General features: G+C 45.4%; 1 protein-coding gene across 8 annotated transcripts in view; it reads left to right on the forward strand.

Annotated features, from left to right (window-relative positions):
• Positions 1-15,819, forward strand: part of CUX1 (cut like homeobox 1) — a 1,076,531-nt gene that overhangs the window by 387,448 nt on the left and 673,264 nt on the right. For all 8 annotated transcript variants that reach the window (XM_029612600.1, XM_029612603.1, XM_029612599.1 and 5 more), the window contains exon 3: positions 10,459-10,506. In XM_029612600.1, coding sequence (XP_029468460.1) covers positions 10,459-10,506 — 48 coding nt within the window. The remainder of the gene's footprint in view (positions 1-10,458; positions 10,507-15,819) is intronic.

Raw genomic sequence — 15,819 nt, forward strand, 5'->3', positions numbered from 1 at the left:
TCCCTTGTGGCATTCTGCCTTAAGGAGGATTAAGTTAAAACCCTGAGCCGGGCTCCTTAAGGTGGAATGAGGGAATTGTCGGTATACTCTGTCACAGGCACCAATAACTTTTTTTCACAATTACCTGGGAATTTTTTCTCCTCTATTTTATATCACCTCCCAACTTATTTTAGTGCAGTCATTGCAGTTACAGTCCTCTGCTGGGACCATGTACCAGCATTTGTTCCAGAATTCTGTAATCATAAGCCTAAATTCAGACATCACCATTGCCTGATGATTGATTCCCTCTCCCCAGGAACTGTGAGTATTGCCTCCACAATATTCCCAGACCCACCTGACCTGGGAGTGGAAAACCTAAGCTAGGAATATTCCTAGGGGAATTCTGCAAAAAAATTAAAAATTCTGAGCACAAAAACTTAAAATTCTGCAAACTTTATGTTGGTCAAAATAACACAATTTACAAGACAGTCTTTAAGTAATTACATTTTAAATTAATACAGAAAAAAGTTATTAAAGATGCAAAATTTTAAATATTTTGAGCAGAATTTCCTTATAAATTCACTGTAAGAGTGTCCCTTCCACTCGCTCTCCCTACTCCCCTGGCCACTTTGCCCTCTCAGGTCCCAACTCCTCCACCTGCTAGTATGTCTCCCCTCCACCTCTAGGCTCAACCCTTTCCACTCTATCACCAGTCCCAGAATTTGACCCCGTTCTCAGTACTGCCCCTCACACAGGCTCCCTCTGTCCTTCCGTCCCTCCCTCTCTCACACACATGCTCCCTCTCTCTAATACACATACACACACCCTCATACAGGGTCTCTCACTCTCTCGTACACACACACATCCCCTCATACAGGGCCCTCTTTCTTGCATGCACACTCATACAAGCTCCCTTTCTCTTTTCACACATACATCCGTACACAGGCTACCTATGTCTATCTCTCTTGCACCCATTCACACAGGCTCTCTCTCACACATACACACGATCCCTTCACACAGGCTAGCACCCTCACAAGCACACGATTCCTTTTTCATACACATGAGCTCCCAATCTCTCACACACATACACACTCCTTCACAATCTCCTCATATAGGCTCCCTTTCTCTGAAACCCACACTCAAGCATCCCCCCGCTCTCTTATTGCCCATGCTCTCTCTCACACCCTCCTGCTCTCTCTCCCTTTCCTCCCCCACACCCCCTCCCCTCATATAGGCTCCCTCTCTCTGAAACCCACACTCAAGCATTCCTCCCCCCCCTCCGTTCTCTTACTTCCCATGCTTTCTCTCACACCCTCCTGCTCTCTCTCATCATCCCCCCCTCTCCTCTCTCTCTCACACACACATACATACACACACACACACACACACACACACACACACACACACACACACACATTCTCTCTCACCGGGGCTTTCCATCTCCGCTGCGAGCAGAGCACACTCCGTTCGCAGCATATGGGGGCCTTCCATTTTCGGCACGAACGGTGTGCTGGGGCCTTCATCTTCTCCACAAATGGAGCGCGTCCCACGGCACACATAGCAGGCTGGTGTCTCCTCTGCTATTTCTGCTATTGGCAATTCTATGCAAATTCTGCGCTCCACTGTAGCGCAGAATTCCCCCAGGACTAGCTAGGAATCAAGCCTAGATCTCACTACATGGCAGTACACAGCACTGTTGCTTAGCTATGAGGCTGGCCTGATACCCAGGTTTTCTAAATATTTTCCCACCCATTGGTATTACTACTTTATTAGTGAATGTGAGGTCTTGGCACTGTGTGCAGTCTAGGGTATTTATTTATTTATTTATAGAGTCTTCTATACCGACGTTAGTCGAAACATCACATCGGTTTACATCGAACAATAGAACGGAATTTACAAAAAACAGGGGAGGGGTAGGGGTACAAAAGGAAAGCAGTGAAGCATAGGAACAAATAAACAAGTGAACTATCAAGCCTTCAGAACAAAATCAGTCAGGTTCAGATCAGTATTACATCACAAGTCAAAGTCATCAAGGATTTTGGGGAAAGGCTTGTTTGAATAGCCAGGTTTTAAGTTGGGCTCTGAATTTGATGATGCATGGTTCAAGTATGAGGTGGGTCGGGAGTGAGTTCCAGTGCATAGGTCCAGCAACGGAAAGCGCCCGATCCCTCGTAGATGTGAGGTGCACTTTCTTAGGGGAGGGCACATGAAGGGACCTTTTGTTTGTGGTCCTCGTTGGTCGAGTTGAGCATGCAAATTGGAGGGGGTCTACGAGCCAATTGGAGTTATGTGAATATAAGGCTTTATGAATAATGGTCAGGGATTTGTAGAGGATACGGGAGGGAATAGGGGACCAATGTAGGTCCTTCAGGATCAGGAGATATGGTCATTTTTGTGAGCGTTGGAGAGGGTTCTGGCTCAGCATTCTGCAGCATTTGGAGGGGCTTTATGGAGGAGTAGGGTAAGCCAAGAAAGAGGGAGTTACTTTAGTCCATCTTGGAAGCAAGTGTAGCCTGGATGACAGTACGGAAGTCACTGGCGTGAAGTAGAGGTTTCAGGTTTTTTAAGACCGTAAGTTTATAGAAACCCTCTTTGAGTGTGGCATTAATATGTTTTTTGAAGGTCTGTTGCTGGTCGATTTGGACCCTCAGGTTCCTTGCGCAGGGCTGTGAGTGAAGTATCTTTTCAGCGGAGTCATTTGTGAGTGAGGGGTTAGTAGGGAGGTGTTGGGAGATGAGGAGGAGTTCAGTTTTGGAAGTGTTTAGAGCCAAGTGGAGGTTGGTAAGTAAGGTATTGATGGCGGCAAGATGGTTTCCCCAGGATTCAAGGGCGTCGGATAGGAGGCCTTGAATGGGTATGATGATTTGCACGTCATCAGCGTAGAGAAAGAATTTGAGGCCGAGTTCTGATAAAAGTTTGCACAAAGGGGTGAGGTAAATGTTAAAAAGGGTAGAGGAAAGGGAGGAGCCTTGAGGGACTCCTTGGGCGAGGGCGCAGTGGGTGGACTCAGCATTGCCTATTTTCACAGTGAATCGCCTATTGTCGAGGTAGGATGAGAACCACTTAAGGGCTGTGCCGGAAAGGCCAATGGCGGATAGGCGGGAAAGAAGGTGGTTGTGATTTATGGTATCGAAAGCTGCTGAAATGTCCAGCAGAGCAAGAATGTAGCTGTGACCTTGATCCATTCCCCTGAGTAAGTAGTCGGTCAAGGAGAGTAAGAGGGTCTCAGTGTTGAGATATTTACGGAAGCCAAATTGGGAGGAGTGTAGAATGTTGTGGGTTTCAAGGAATTCTGTAAGTTGCGAGTTGACGACCTTCTCCATGACTTTTGAGATAAATGGGAGATTGGAGATGGGGCGAAAGTTGGCAGAGTCCTTGGGGTCTAGTGAGGGTTTTTTGAGCAGTGGTTTGACCACAGCATGCTTGAGTGAATCGGGGACAATGCCTGAGGAGAGGGAGCAGTTGATAACATCAGCAATGGGTTTAGAGATGGTGTCAGGTATGGTGAGGAGGGCTTTGGTAGGGATAGTATCTGAGGGGTGAGTTGAAGGTTTCATCTTTTTAAGGATTGTTGTGGTTTCAGTGGATGAGACAAGGTCAAGGTCGTTGAAGGGTGTCATAGGGGGGGGGGGGGCAGTGCCTGTGGTAACAGGGAGCAAAAAGGGTGTAGGGGGAAATCGGAGGAGGATGGTTGCAATTTTGTCATGAAAGTAGCGTGCCAGTTCTTCACATTTGCTGCTGGCTTCACTGTCAGGAATGGGGGGGGGGGGGGGGGTGTATTTGGTAAGGGTAGACACATAGGTGAAGAGGGCTTTGGGGTTATATTTGTAATCGTGGATTCTTAGGGCGTAGAAGTCTCATTTGGCTTTGAGGGTAGCTAGCCTGTAGAGATGTAGTGAGGATTTGAATATGGACGCTTTTTGCGGGGATGGGTCTTTTTGCCATGTACGTTCTTTTTGCCTGAACTCAAATTTCATTCGTTTGAGGTCTAAGGAGTACCATGGGTTTTGCTTTTTTGCAGATGGTTTAATTTCATGTGTGGTGATAGGGCACAGTTTGTTTGCTATATCTAGGGTGATGTGGCTCCAAGAATCTAGGGCTGTGTTCGGGGTTGAGCAGTTGAGTTTCAGCGAAGAGCTAGCAAAGGCTGAATTGAGGTCCTTGCTAGGGCAGGATTTTCTGTAGATAATCGATGTGGTGGAGTGGGGGGGGGGGGGGGGGGGGGGGGTCAAATGATTTGGGTATCTTTGAGAGGGAGGATTTGACAATAGCGTGATCAGACCATGGGACAGGGGTGCAGGATGGCTTAGTGGAGAGGCGAATGCTGGAGTTAACGAAGAGGAGGTCCAGGGAGTGCCCTGCTTTATGAGTGGGGGAAGCGATGACTTGGGTAAAGCCGATGGCTTCGAGTGAGCTGAGGATGGCTTCACAGGAGGAGGAGCGGGGAGTGGCATCTACATGGAGGTTGAAATCCCCCAGGATAATGGCAGGGGCATCGCTGTTAATCTTATTGGAGATGAATTCAATAAGGGGGGAGGGATTGTGTTCTAGAATGCTAGGGGGGGGGGGGGGCATAAACTAGGCAGACCTGGAGTTCCTGGGATTTGAACAGCCAATCTCTATTTTGTATGGTGCATTGATTTTTACAGGTTTGAAATTCATGTGCTTTTTGGCAGCTAAGAGGAGACCTCCACCGCGTTTCTTGGTTCGAGGGATGGAGCAAATGTCGTAGGTGTCAGAAGGGAGTTGATTGAGAAGGACAATATCTGAATCCTTGAGCCAGGTTTCAGTGACTGTGCATATTTCTGGCTTGTGGTCGATTAGTAGGTCAGACAGTATTACAGTTTTCTTGGATAGGGACTGAGCATTTAGAAGCATGATGGAGAGAGTAGTGAGGCCTAGGAACTGAGTGAGTGGGGAGATGAGGATAGGGAGGAGGAAGGATTTGCGCTGGGTGGTCTGGCTGAATAAGGTGGGGTGATGTGCTCTGTGGGAAGGGTGATGGAGGCGTGGGATGGGGAGGCTAGAATTGCTGGCCATTGTGGGGGCTAAGGAGGTACGGGCGGTGCCATGGGCGAGGGGCCGATGGCAGGAGGAAATAAGCAATGAAAGTGCGGTCACAAATAGTATATAGGCATACTGCAGTAGAGGTAACAATGATGTGATGGCGGTTGAAGCAAACACAGCGGTATCAGATGCTTCAAGATCAGTTATATATGTTACATACACTATCGGCAAGCTGCGAAAATAAGTCACTGGAGGCATGTAGTGTTTTGCTGAGAGTAGGCGCTTGAGGGCAGGTTACCTTATCAGGTGCCTGTATTCACAGAGCGGCTGGCAGACCATGGGGCGCAGAGGAAGGATCAAGCAGCGGTATGGCCCTGTGATGCAGCGGTGCGGCAGGATGGGTGCACTAAGGGGCGCACCAAGGGGCAAGGCTCCTTGGTCACGCCCCTTAGGCACGTGACGCCTACGGTCGGGGCCTTGCCTTTAGGCCCGCGGGTGGCCGGATGCAGCGTCAGCGGTGACGCGGTGACGTCGGAGGGGTGGGCGGACCTCGCAAGGACAGAGGGCCAGCTTCGCTTGCCTGCTGGAGCGTCCTGGTAGGTTGAGGAGGCCGCAGGGAGGGCTCCGGACCCCAGTGGGTCTTGCGCTGGCCGCGCGGAGCACAGGCGTCGTCTGCGGGCGGAGGGAGTCCAGCGAGGTCGGCGTCCAGCAGCAAAGAGGTTACCAGTTACCTGGTAATTGTGCATGCTGCATGTGCTTGTGTTGCTATGTTTTCATTTATTTTGGTGTATAGCATAGTAATTTTGGTTGTATTATTTGATTACAATGACATGATGCCACAGTAGGTGATGCTTGATGTGGTTTTGCTTCCCTAGTTTTGATCACAGTCTGGACAGTGAAGTGCATTCAAGTTTCAATGAAGAATACATCATCCCATGTCTTTGCAGCTGATAATACTGTTTCCCTTGTGCCTAGATTTTTAATATTTATTTTTACCATTTGGGAGGTGGTGTTATATATGGTGCTATTTGAAGCATTGGCTTGTTGAGAACTTTTTAAAATTGATGATAAATTCCAGGAGCCATATAGTCAATAATATTTAGGGCTGGCATACTGCTCTCTCTATTTTTATTTGTGCTGTTTGGTTTAATGCCTGTGGTTATATTACAAAATATTTGTGTAGCAGTCTGTTAAAAGGATAAACCAAGAATCAAAGCAATTTCAGTATAGAAGTGCCAGATATTTTCTAAAAATGTTTAAAATTGCAGCAAGTGTGCAATTATAAAACAGTCAAGTACCACCTGAACAGGAAGAGACAAATTTAGTGACAGATATTATTGCCAGAAATAGATGAACTTGGATGGACTTTTCTTTAGTGAATAATAGAGTTTCATGTTTTGGGGAGTATTAGCACTTATAGTTTTGCCTCCCTAAGAGAGGGCATTTTTCCTGAGATTATGAAGAAGGCCATGGTTAGGCCTTCATTCAAGAAACCTTTGTTGGATGCAACAGTAAAAGACCACTATAGGATAGTATCCAACTTGACATTTTTAAGTACAATTTTAGAGAAGGTTGTAGTCCATCAATTTTTAGATTTAGATACCTCATTTCTATTGGCTGAGCATCACTCAAGAATTACAGAACATTTGAACATTGAGTTGCTTTTAACATCTCTCTTAGATGATCTTTATAAGGAAGCTGACAAGGGAAGAAATACTGTGATCATGGATCTATCTGCTGCCTTTGACATAGTCAATCATAGTTTGCTTGTTGACTAGTTAAGGGGAACTGGTATGGGAGACAAAGCTCTGTAATGGTTTTCTTCTTTTTTTATTTGACTGAGACCAAGTATCTGAGTAAGTTTTATTTGGTGCCTTGGGGATTGATGTATGAGTACCTAGGTGCAGTTTTGTCAACCTACATATTCAGAAGTAAATTTTAAAAATGAACGGGCAGATAAAAAACAGTGGTTATGTGTGTGGCTGGGCCTTGTGTGCATCGCGTGCATTTTCAGAAGGGCCTGGCCACACGTGTAACTCCTGTTACACGCCGAAGTGCCAGGCCCAGATAAAGGGGCAGTCCAAGGGGCGGGGAGGGATGTGGCTGGAGGTGGTTAGTACAGCGGCCATTTGCTGCTGTGCTGGGGAAGTGCGCGCTGGCATGAGCAACTTACTACTGCTCCAGAGGAGCAGCAACTTAAAAAAAAAAAAGGTAGGGTAGGTTTAGGGGGTGGGGAGGAGAGGGGAAGGAAGGTTAGGTGGGGGGGGGGGGGGGGGGGGGGGTAGGAAAGTTCCCTCCCACTCCTCTCCTTAATTGGAGCGGACTGGGAGGGAACTGGGGAAGGCCGGGGTGCATCACTGTGCGGAAATTTTATAAGTATCCCCCCCTTGCGTGCATGCATGTTATAAAATAAGTGTGTCCAAGCGTGCTTGCTGGAAAATGTGTGTGCCAAAATCGGGAGATATGTACACATGTAGGACATATGCATGTCCACCCAGTTTTATCACTAGAACAACTACCAGCATGTTGTTTTGCAATCTACATGCGTCCATATCTCCTGATATGTGAATATCTCACTTTGAATGGAAAAGGGGTATAGTGTGGGTGGGGCTAAGAGATGTGTGTGTGCAAGTACTTATGTGCCTGGGCACGCACCCAGGTCCAGTGCTACATTAGTTTACTTCTGCTATGGAGGAGGTGCAAGTAAAAAAAAAAAATAAATTAATAAAATAAAAATACAGGCATCTCTGAGCGGTTTAAGGGGGTCTGGATTAATTGGGGAGAGTGCAGGCTAAAGAACCAAGGGGGTTTGGAGGAGCTCGCTCTAGACATTGTTTCTACGGCTGGTATATATCCTTGCATAGTGGATATGAATAATCGGTCAGGCTGGATGGGCCAGTTGGGCTTTTTCTTTTTTTTTTTAATTTCTCTTTATTTATATGATAAAAGTTAAATAAAGCAGCTAATCAAAAACATGCATCAGAACAATAATTCCACAAGGAAGTCAAATATTAAAACAAAGCAAGTCAAATTTGCATTTAATGCAAGAATGTCGGTATATAAAAGTTAAAAAATAAATAAATAAATTTACTATACAATATTAGATCTAAATGTTATAGAAGAACCATATATCAGATATCATGTATTTTTTCTTTTTTTGCTTAATATCCACATACAATTAAATTTCCCCACCACATCGCTCAACATCGATTATCATTCACCCCCTATTCATCAACACTCATATCCATATTCACACTACACTCATACCCTACCAACTGCCTTCAACAGTAGCTAAAAAATGCATGCGTTCCCATTACCATAGCACTGAAGAACCTAAATCCATCAAACCTTGTTTCCTTTCCTTTGGTGACATAGTATAGAAAGCACACCATACTTGAACATTTTGCTACAAAACAATTGTGCATCTAAGCGCTTCAGTTGCATTATGTCTATTGTTTTCTCCTACTATAGAGTAAAAGGTGATGGAATATCTTCAGCACACTTACGTAAGAAACATGAGGCACAAGTGATCTCCTTTTTATGTACCGTATTTTTCGCTCCATAAGACGCACTTTTTTTCCCCCAAAGGTGGGGGGAAAATGTATGTGCGTCTTATGGAGCGAATATAAAAAAAAAACCAAACAAAAATCTAACAAACACCCCCCCCCCCCCGACTCCCCCAAGACCTGCCGAATTAATTTCCTGCAACCCCCCACCCTCCTGACCCCCCCAAGACCTGCCAAACGTCCCTGGTGGTCCAGCGGGGGTCCAGGAGCGGTCCGGGAACGATCTCCTGGGCGTGAGCCGTCGGCTGCCAGTAAACAAAATGGCGCCGACGGCCCTATGCCCTCACTATGTCACTGAGACCGACCGCTGCTATTGGTCGGTCTCAGTGACATAGTGAGGGCATAGGGCCGTCGGCGCCATTTTGTTTACTGGCAGCCGACGGCCCTATGCCCTCACTAAGTCACTGAGACCGACCAATAGCAGCGATCGGTCTCAGTGACATAGTGAGGGCATAGGGCCGTCGGCTGCCAGTAAACAAAATGGCGCCGACGGCCCTATGCCCTCACTATGTCACTGAGACCGACCAATAGCAGCGGTCGGTCTCAGTGACATAGTGAGGGCATAGGGCCGTCGGCGCCATTTTGTTTACTGGCAGCCGACGGCTCACGCCCAGGAGATCGTTCCCGGACCGCTCCTGGACCCCCGCTGGACCACCAGGGACGTTTGGCAGGTCTTGGGGGGGTCAGGAGGGTGGGGGGTTGCAGGAAATTAATTCAGCAGGTCTTGGGGGGGTCAGGAGGGTGGGGGGTTGCAGGAAATTAATTCGGCAGGTCTTGGGGGGTCAGGGGGGTGGAGGTTGTTAATTTAAAGGGATGGGGGGGGGGGGGGGGGGGGTTTGGGGGTTCCCACAGAAAGAAAAATCTTCTGATCTGGGGAGTGGACCGAAATGGCCCTCCCCAGACCCGAAAACAAAATGGGGAGAAAAAAAAAAACTATGCACTCCCCTAATTTGCTCCATAAGACGCCCAGACGCAGAGCCGGTTTAGCACAATTTTTTTTTTTTAAATTTTCCCCCTCTGAATCCTAGGTGCGTCTTATGGTCAGGTGCGTCTTATGGAGCGAAAAATACGGTAATTTTGATATTCAGAGGTATACGAATGGTGGAAAAACAGCTAAGTTCCCCAATAACAGAATCTCTAATTTTATTTTATTGTCAAATATTGTTAAATATTACTATGCAAGGCTGCATAAAATAAAAAGTATGTATCAGTAAATGGTGTTAGAGAGAGAAAGCTCGCATTATTTGAGCTTTTGCAGCTAGGGATACAGGCCCTCCTTTAAAAAAAAAAAACAACTTATGGTGAACTTCTGCCTCCTCTTCAGCTTATATGGCAGAAGGCGATATTTATTTTTTTGGAAGTGGGGAAAGTTCGGGGGTGAAGAGGGAGTGATGATAGCCAGCCTTGTCTGACTCTCTGTGTTGTATGTTAACTAGTCTTTTTTTTATATAAAGAGATTGGCTGCAAGTGCTGAAAAGTAAATGATTGCTATTTAAATAGGAATATTTAGCTTGATAAATATGGAAAACCAATGCATTGCAGATTGGAGCTAATGCTAAAGTTAAAATGGAGTACATTTTCAGTAGACTTGAAAATGCATTCAGAATTATTTGCTCCTGTGTGCCTGTTAAGATAGCCCTTGGTTTAATCAACATGAAGACACTATTAATTAATTCTGTATTCCACCTGTTATCACAGCTGAATGACTGACTAATTTACCTAATCAGAAAATTCCATCCATACTTCAAAAATATAAATCATACATATACAATGAAAAAGAACCCAAATATTTTGTTTTAACAGGCTAATTTGTTGATATCTCCTATAAGAATGATCTAATCTTACCTTTCCTTTTTTTCTCATTTTTTTCTGTCCTGCTGGTGTATTCTATTATCATGGTTCCCAGGATCTGCGGAAACAGGTAGCTCCATTACTGAAGAGTTTTCAATCAGAGGTAAGAGATTCAGGTTTGCTGAGTTTTACTGTGTATTTTGAATCATCTCCATGTCATACCAGAGGTGGGAATTTTTAATTTGTTTTCTTGACAGATAAGTAGAACAAAAAGAACTTTAATAATAATTGTTTTGTTTGACCTGAGAAGGAAAATACTTATTTCCATGCATTTGCTTAAAAATAATTGTCAAGACTCACAAATAAAGATGTTGCACTTCTGTCACTTTAAACATATAATAGACAACTCTTTGATGGGGAGTCAATGTACAATGCATTAGTGTCATTGAAAGAAGTTCATATATATATTATTTTTAAATATATCAATGTTCTTCCCTACTGTCATGTTGTTACTTTTTATCTGAGTCTTCAGTACCCGTAAAATGGGTTTTATTGCTAGTCTTGGTGCTGGACATTTGGTTTACATTTCCCTTTTGGTGAGGTCTATGTGGTTTTGTTACCTTGGAGGAGAGATAGATGCACTTGAGTTCCGGGGTGGGAAGGAAGATGACTATGCTACTCTAGTGTTTTCTGGCTCAAGAATGGTGCTCAGCGATTGTCATCCCTCTGCCATCAAAGGATCCTCTGTTGTCCAGGCATGCTATCTATGGTATTAGGGTTATAAAGTAGGGGGAAAGGAAAGGGAAAAAGACTTTTTCTTCTAAGATAAAGATAGGCAAACTATGGCCTGTAGCGGTGAGTCTGCTACCAGTTATAAGTCAAATTGTTGGTCCCTTCTCTCCCTGCCTTCTCTTCAGACTTATGTTGCTGTCAAACCATCAGGGGACCCCACTCCTCAGATCTGAAGGCTTTGGGGTCCCTTATCTCCACCATTGGATCCATCCAGACTGGACCCCCAATGTGGCCCTTAGACTGAAAAGTTTGCCTGTTCCCCAAATATATGAATAAAGATTGCTTAAGGGAAAACATTCTGTATCCCACTGGAATTCTACAAATTTATGTGGTTTAAGTCATTCACATGAAATTGCGACTTTTAAAAATGTAATAACTTTTTTCCAAATCGGAGCTGAAGGTAAGTTGTAATTCAGGTATTGAAGTTATTTTCCTGCATAGAGGGCTTATGAACTAAGTTGTACCTGAGGCAGTGAAGGGTGAGGTGATTTACTCAAGGTCACAACAAACATCAGTGGGAGGAGTTGGACCCTGGCTTCCCTGATTCTCAGCCCGCTGCTCTAACCATTAGGTGACTTCTCTACTTAAACTGCATAAATCATCTTTATACAAGTTTTTTAATCTGAATAATTAAATAATTGGCTTTATTATATTACACATGAGCCCCATGATCTCTTTTTGGATGTTCATACCTGCTCTCCTGATGTCACTGTAATGAAATTGATTATTAAATGATACAGAGCAGTACTGCTATGGAGAAGGGCCATAGAAATGTTTTTGAGTCTCAGCAAATGAGGTTATATGGCTCCCCATTGATTAGGCATGAATTGACCATAATGCATGGTTGATGTCATTCGATGGCACTGACATGGACCCAACTTTTTGAATCCAGTAACTGAGCATATGTGGGAGTTCTTGCATGTGAATACTTCCTTTTTGAGCCTCTTCATCCAAGCTACTGCACAGATGTTTTCCCAGTATCTCCTCGATTTTGAATTTTTCCCCTTACTGGTTAGCCTATTTCTGCCTTTTTGTATTTTTTTTTTTTTTTTTGCTGCTGCCTCAGCTGCCCTGCAACAGAACTTTTCAGTTCTTTAAAAAAAAAAAAAAAAAGACACATGGAAAAGCCTAAGGTTATGAAGACTGTGGTCAGCAGTTTTAAAGCCTGCAGCTATATGTCCATTATGGATATGCATTCTGTCTGCCTACAGCTATGGGTGGATGTCCCCAAGGATACAGCAGTACTGTGTTGGAAACACAACGCAACTATTTATTTCCAACATTATAAATAGGAAGGGCAAGTCAGTGGGGAAACAGACCTTATCTAAGTAGTTATCACTCATTCAGTAGTACTGTGTTGGCCCTGTGGAAGGCAGTAATGGAAAGCCCTGTGAAGGAGTTTAGAGAAAACTTCCTCAGACTGCCTTAAAGGACCAGGCACAGCTGTCTTTCCCAGTCCTCTTTACAATCCAGACCCACAGGAAATCCTGGGTGAAGAGAGGAGTCCCACACCAGAGTTTAAGAACTCAGGGCCTGTAAGGGTTAAACAGGCCCTGGGGAGCAGGAAGAGATCCACCTTATCTTAAGACCTGCTATGTTTAAGGACTGTTTTATCTGAAGTTAAGGTGAGCTGCATTGATTGTTTGATTTTAGTTTTCTCACTGTAAATAAACTGCACCAAAGGAACAGCCAGAATCTGCTTCCTTATTTCCCTTGGCTGTTTTCCTAAGCCATAGTTGGCCATGTTACCAAATATGATGGCAACAGTGGGATCTCTTGCCTAAGCGGGAAGCACAGGAAAGAGCCCACCACCACAGCAATAGAGAAAAAATCCCTGCAGTTTTCTTTTTCCGGGGGCCTCCCAATTCCAGCCAGCCAGCCTTCGTACAACAGGCCAAGAGGGCTAGCCCCATCTGTGTAGTCAGGGTTCAAGCAATGAGAAAGGACTGGACAGGCTAGCAGGTTCTTTTGCTTCCCCCCCCCCTCCCTTTCTCCAGAGAGGTGCCTAGTTTGGAGGCAGCTCGATAAGCAGAAAAGATGGAGAAAGTGATCCAGGTCCTTACTATAGGGCAGTAACAATTACATAATGCCCTGCAAACACAAATTGATCAGCAGTGGGTATTACAAGAGCAGGTGGTAAAGCAGCATATGGTGCTAATCTAGATAGCATAAGCTGTGCTAACTGATGTAACCAGTCCATCTCTCTTGCTACAAACACTACTTAAGATGACCCCAGGAGAGGACCCCGATGGTTTTCTAAAAACTTTGCACAGCTCGACTGGCAGGCTGGCCAGAGGACAGGTGGACTACTTATCTGGGGAATTTACTCACCGGGAATAGTCAAGATTCTTTCCAAACCTCCAGTCCGGAAGAGAGGGCCACATACCAGGAAGTCAAGGCCACTATTCTAGAGAGAGGGACTCACCCCAGAAGCCTACATACATTGATTTTGGCAGGGAGATCTGCAGGATGGCGCAAACCCAAGGAACCTATTCCACAGACTTAAAGATATTGCTTGGAAGTGGCTGCACCTGGAAGTGAAGATAGGCATGGAGGTAGCCAAAGCTGTTCTGCTGAAACAGTTCTAGGCAGCCCTGAACAGCCTGTGCAGCAGTGGGTCTGCTGACACCCAAACCTTACAGTTGAAAAGTCACTGGAAATAGAGGAAGCCTATTAGGCTCAGCCCATGACTGAGTCGCCACAGTTTCAGAGAAGCCACTCGACCCAGGTAGAGGACAGCGAAGTTCTAAGAGTTAGAGGTCTTGACAACAAGAAACATAGATCCAGCAGGACTTTTCACCTCACCTGCAAACCTCAACTGGACTGCAATGTTTCAGCTGTGGAGAAAGGGGCCATTTTGCTAGAGACTGTCCCCAGTGGACATTAATGCTGTGACCCCACACTTTTGTAATTTTGTGAATGTCCCTTGCCAGGGAGTCTCTACTTTTGTGATTGTGGTTGAGCTGGATGGATTTCCAACCCAGGCATTAGTGGACTTTGAGAGTGTGAAAACACTTGTACAAAGAGAGTTAGTGACGTGAGTCTAGATAGACTACGACAAGAGTAGGGATCCTGGCATACATCCACGTGGGCCAATGGCAGTATCCAGCAAAGTTGGGTACAACTAAAGACCCTGGTCAGCGAAGTCCAAATTGAGGTGGGAGTTTTCCATGGCTACCTTACCCTGTGGTGGTAAGTGATTGTCCAAACTTCAAGGGCCTCTAGAACCAGCTCACAACAGACTTGTCCACACATAACAATGAAGAATTGGAGTTTCCAGAACTCTTTGCTTTGGAGGATCCAAATCTGTATCATAAAGACTTTTGTCCTGGTGGTAGCGCCAACAGGACAAACACAGTAATGCTGCTAATTTAGAGGCAACTAGGAAGGAAGGATTGGAATCAGGGGAAGAGCAACAACCCACCCATTGTGTCTTTCCCGGCTCCTTTGAGTGGGAAAAGGGGGTGACCCGGGGAGCATCAGGCAGGACCAAAAAGAGATGAATCACTTAAGTGGGCCAGGAGCATATAGAGAGGGTGGACAGAAAGCTAGTCCCTGGAGCACAGATTACAGACCCTATTCCCCCTTATCTTGTGATGAAAGGAGATCTACTTTACCAGGTCACAAAGGGAAATGTGGAGGGGGAATTGATAGAACAGCTCCTAGTTCCCAAACCGTATCGTCAGAAAGTCATGCTGCTAGCACACATCCACCTTCTAGGGGTCACCTGGGGAAGAAAAAGTCCCAAAAGAAAATATTGGCACAGTTCTATTGGCCAGGCATACATAACAGCTCCAGTTGTATTGTTGGTCCTTCCTTACCTTCGACTCACAAAGCCTGCCAGTGTACAGGCGACACCTCTCATATCAATGCCTATAATCAAGACCCCTTTTGAAAGAGTGTGCATGGATCTTGTGGTGCCACTATAGAGATCTACTTGAGGAAATAAGTACATCCTTGTCATTCTGGACTATGCTACAAAATATCCGGAGGCAGTACTGCTACAGAATATGAAGACCCCAAAGGTGGCAACCACCCTGATGGAGGTTTTTTCACGACTTGGGCTGCCCAAGGGGGATCCTGACAGATCAGAGAACCTTGTTTGTGTCCAAGGTAATGAAACAGCTTTTGCACTTTGCTCAAGGTAAAAATTCTATGTATCACCCACAGACCTATGGCCTTGTTGAAGACTTCAGTCAGATGCTCAAACGAATGTTGAGGAAATTTGTGGATGAAGATGGCAAAAATTGGGACGCATTGCTGTCCTATGTGCTGTTCACAATCTGTGAAGTACCACAGAGCTTGATGGGGTTTTCCCCTCTTGAGTTACTATATGGGAGGAGACCGAGAGGAATCTTGGACATAGTTCATGAGATTTGGGAAGACAAAGGGAATCCCGGGCAAAATCTCGTTGACTATGTTCTCCAAGTGCAAGATCACCTAAAAAGTCTGAGGAGGTGGCCCACTTATACTTAGATAACACTCAGGGTATCCAAACCCGAACTCACAATTGTCCCATGGTCCAAAGAGTGTTCTAGCCAGAGGAATAGCCTAGTGGTTAGGGCAGTGGGCTAGGCACCAGGAGACCAGGGTTTGAGTCCCGCTGTCGCTCCTTGTGACCTTGGGCAAGTCACTTTTACCCTCCATTGCCTCAGGTACAAAACTTAGATTGTAAGCCCTCTGG

Source organism: Rhinatrema bivittatum, chromosome 8, assembly GCF_901001135.1.
Source record: "Rhinatrema bivittatum chromosome 8, aRhiBiv1.1, whole genome shotgun sequence".
NCBI classification, from domain to species: domain Eukaryota; kingdom Metazoa; phylum Chordata; class Amphibia; order Gymnophiona; family Rhinatrematidae; genus Rhinatrema; species Rhinatrema bivittatum.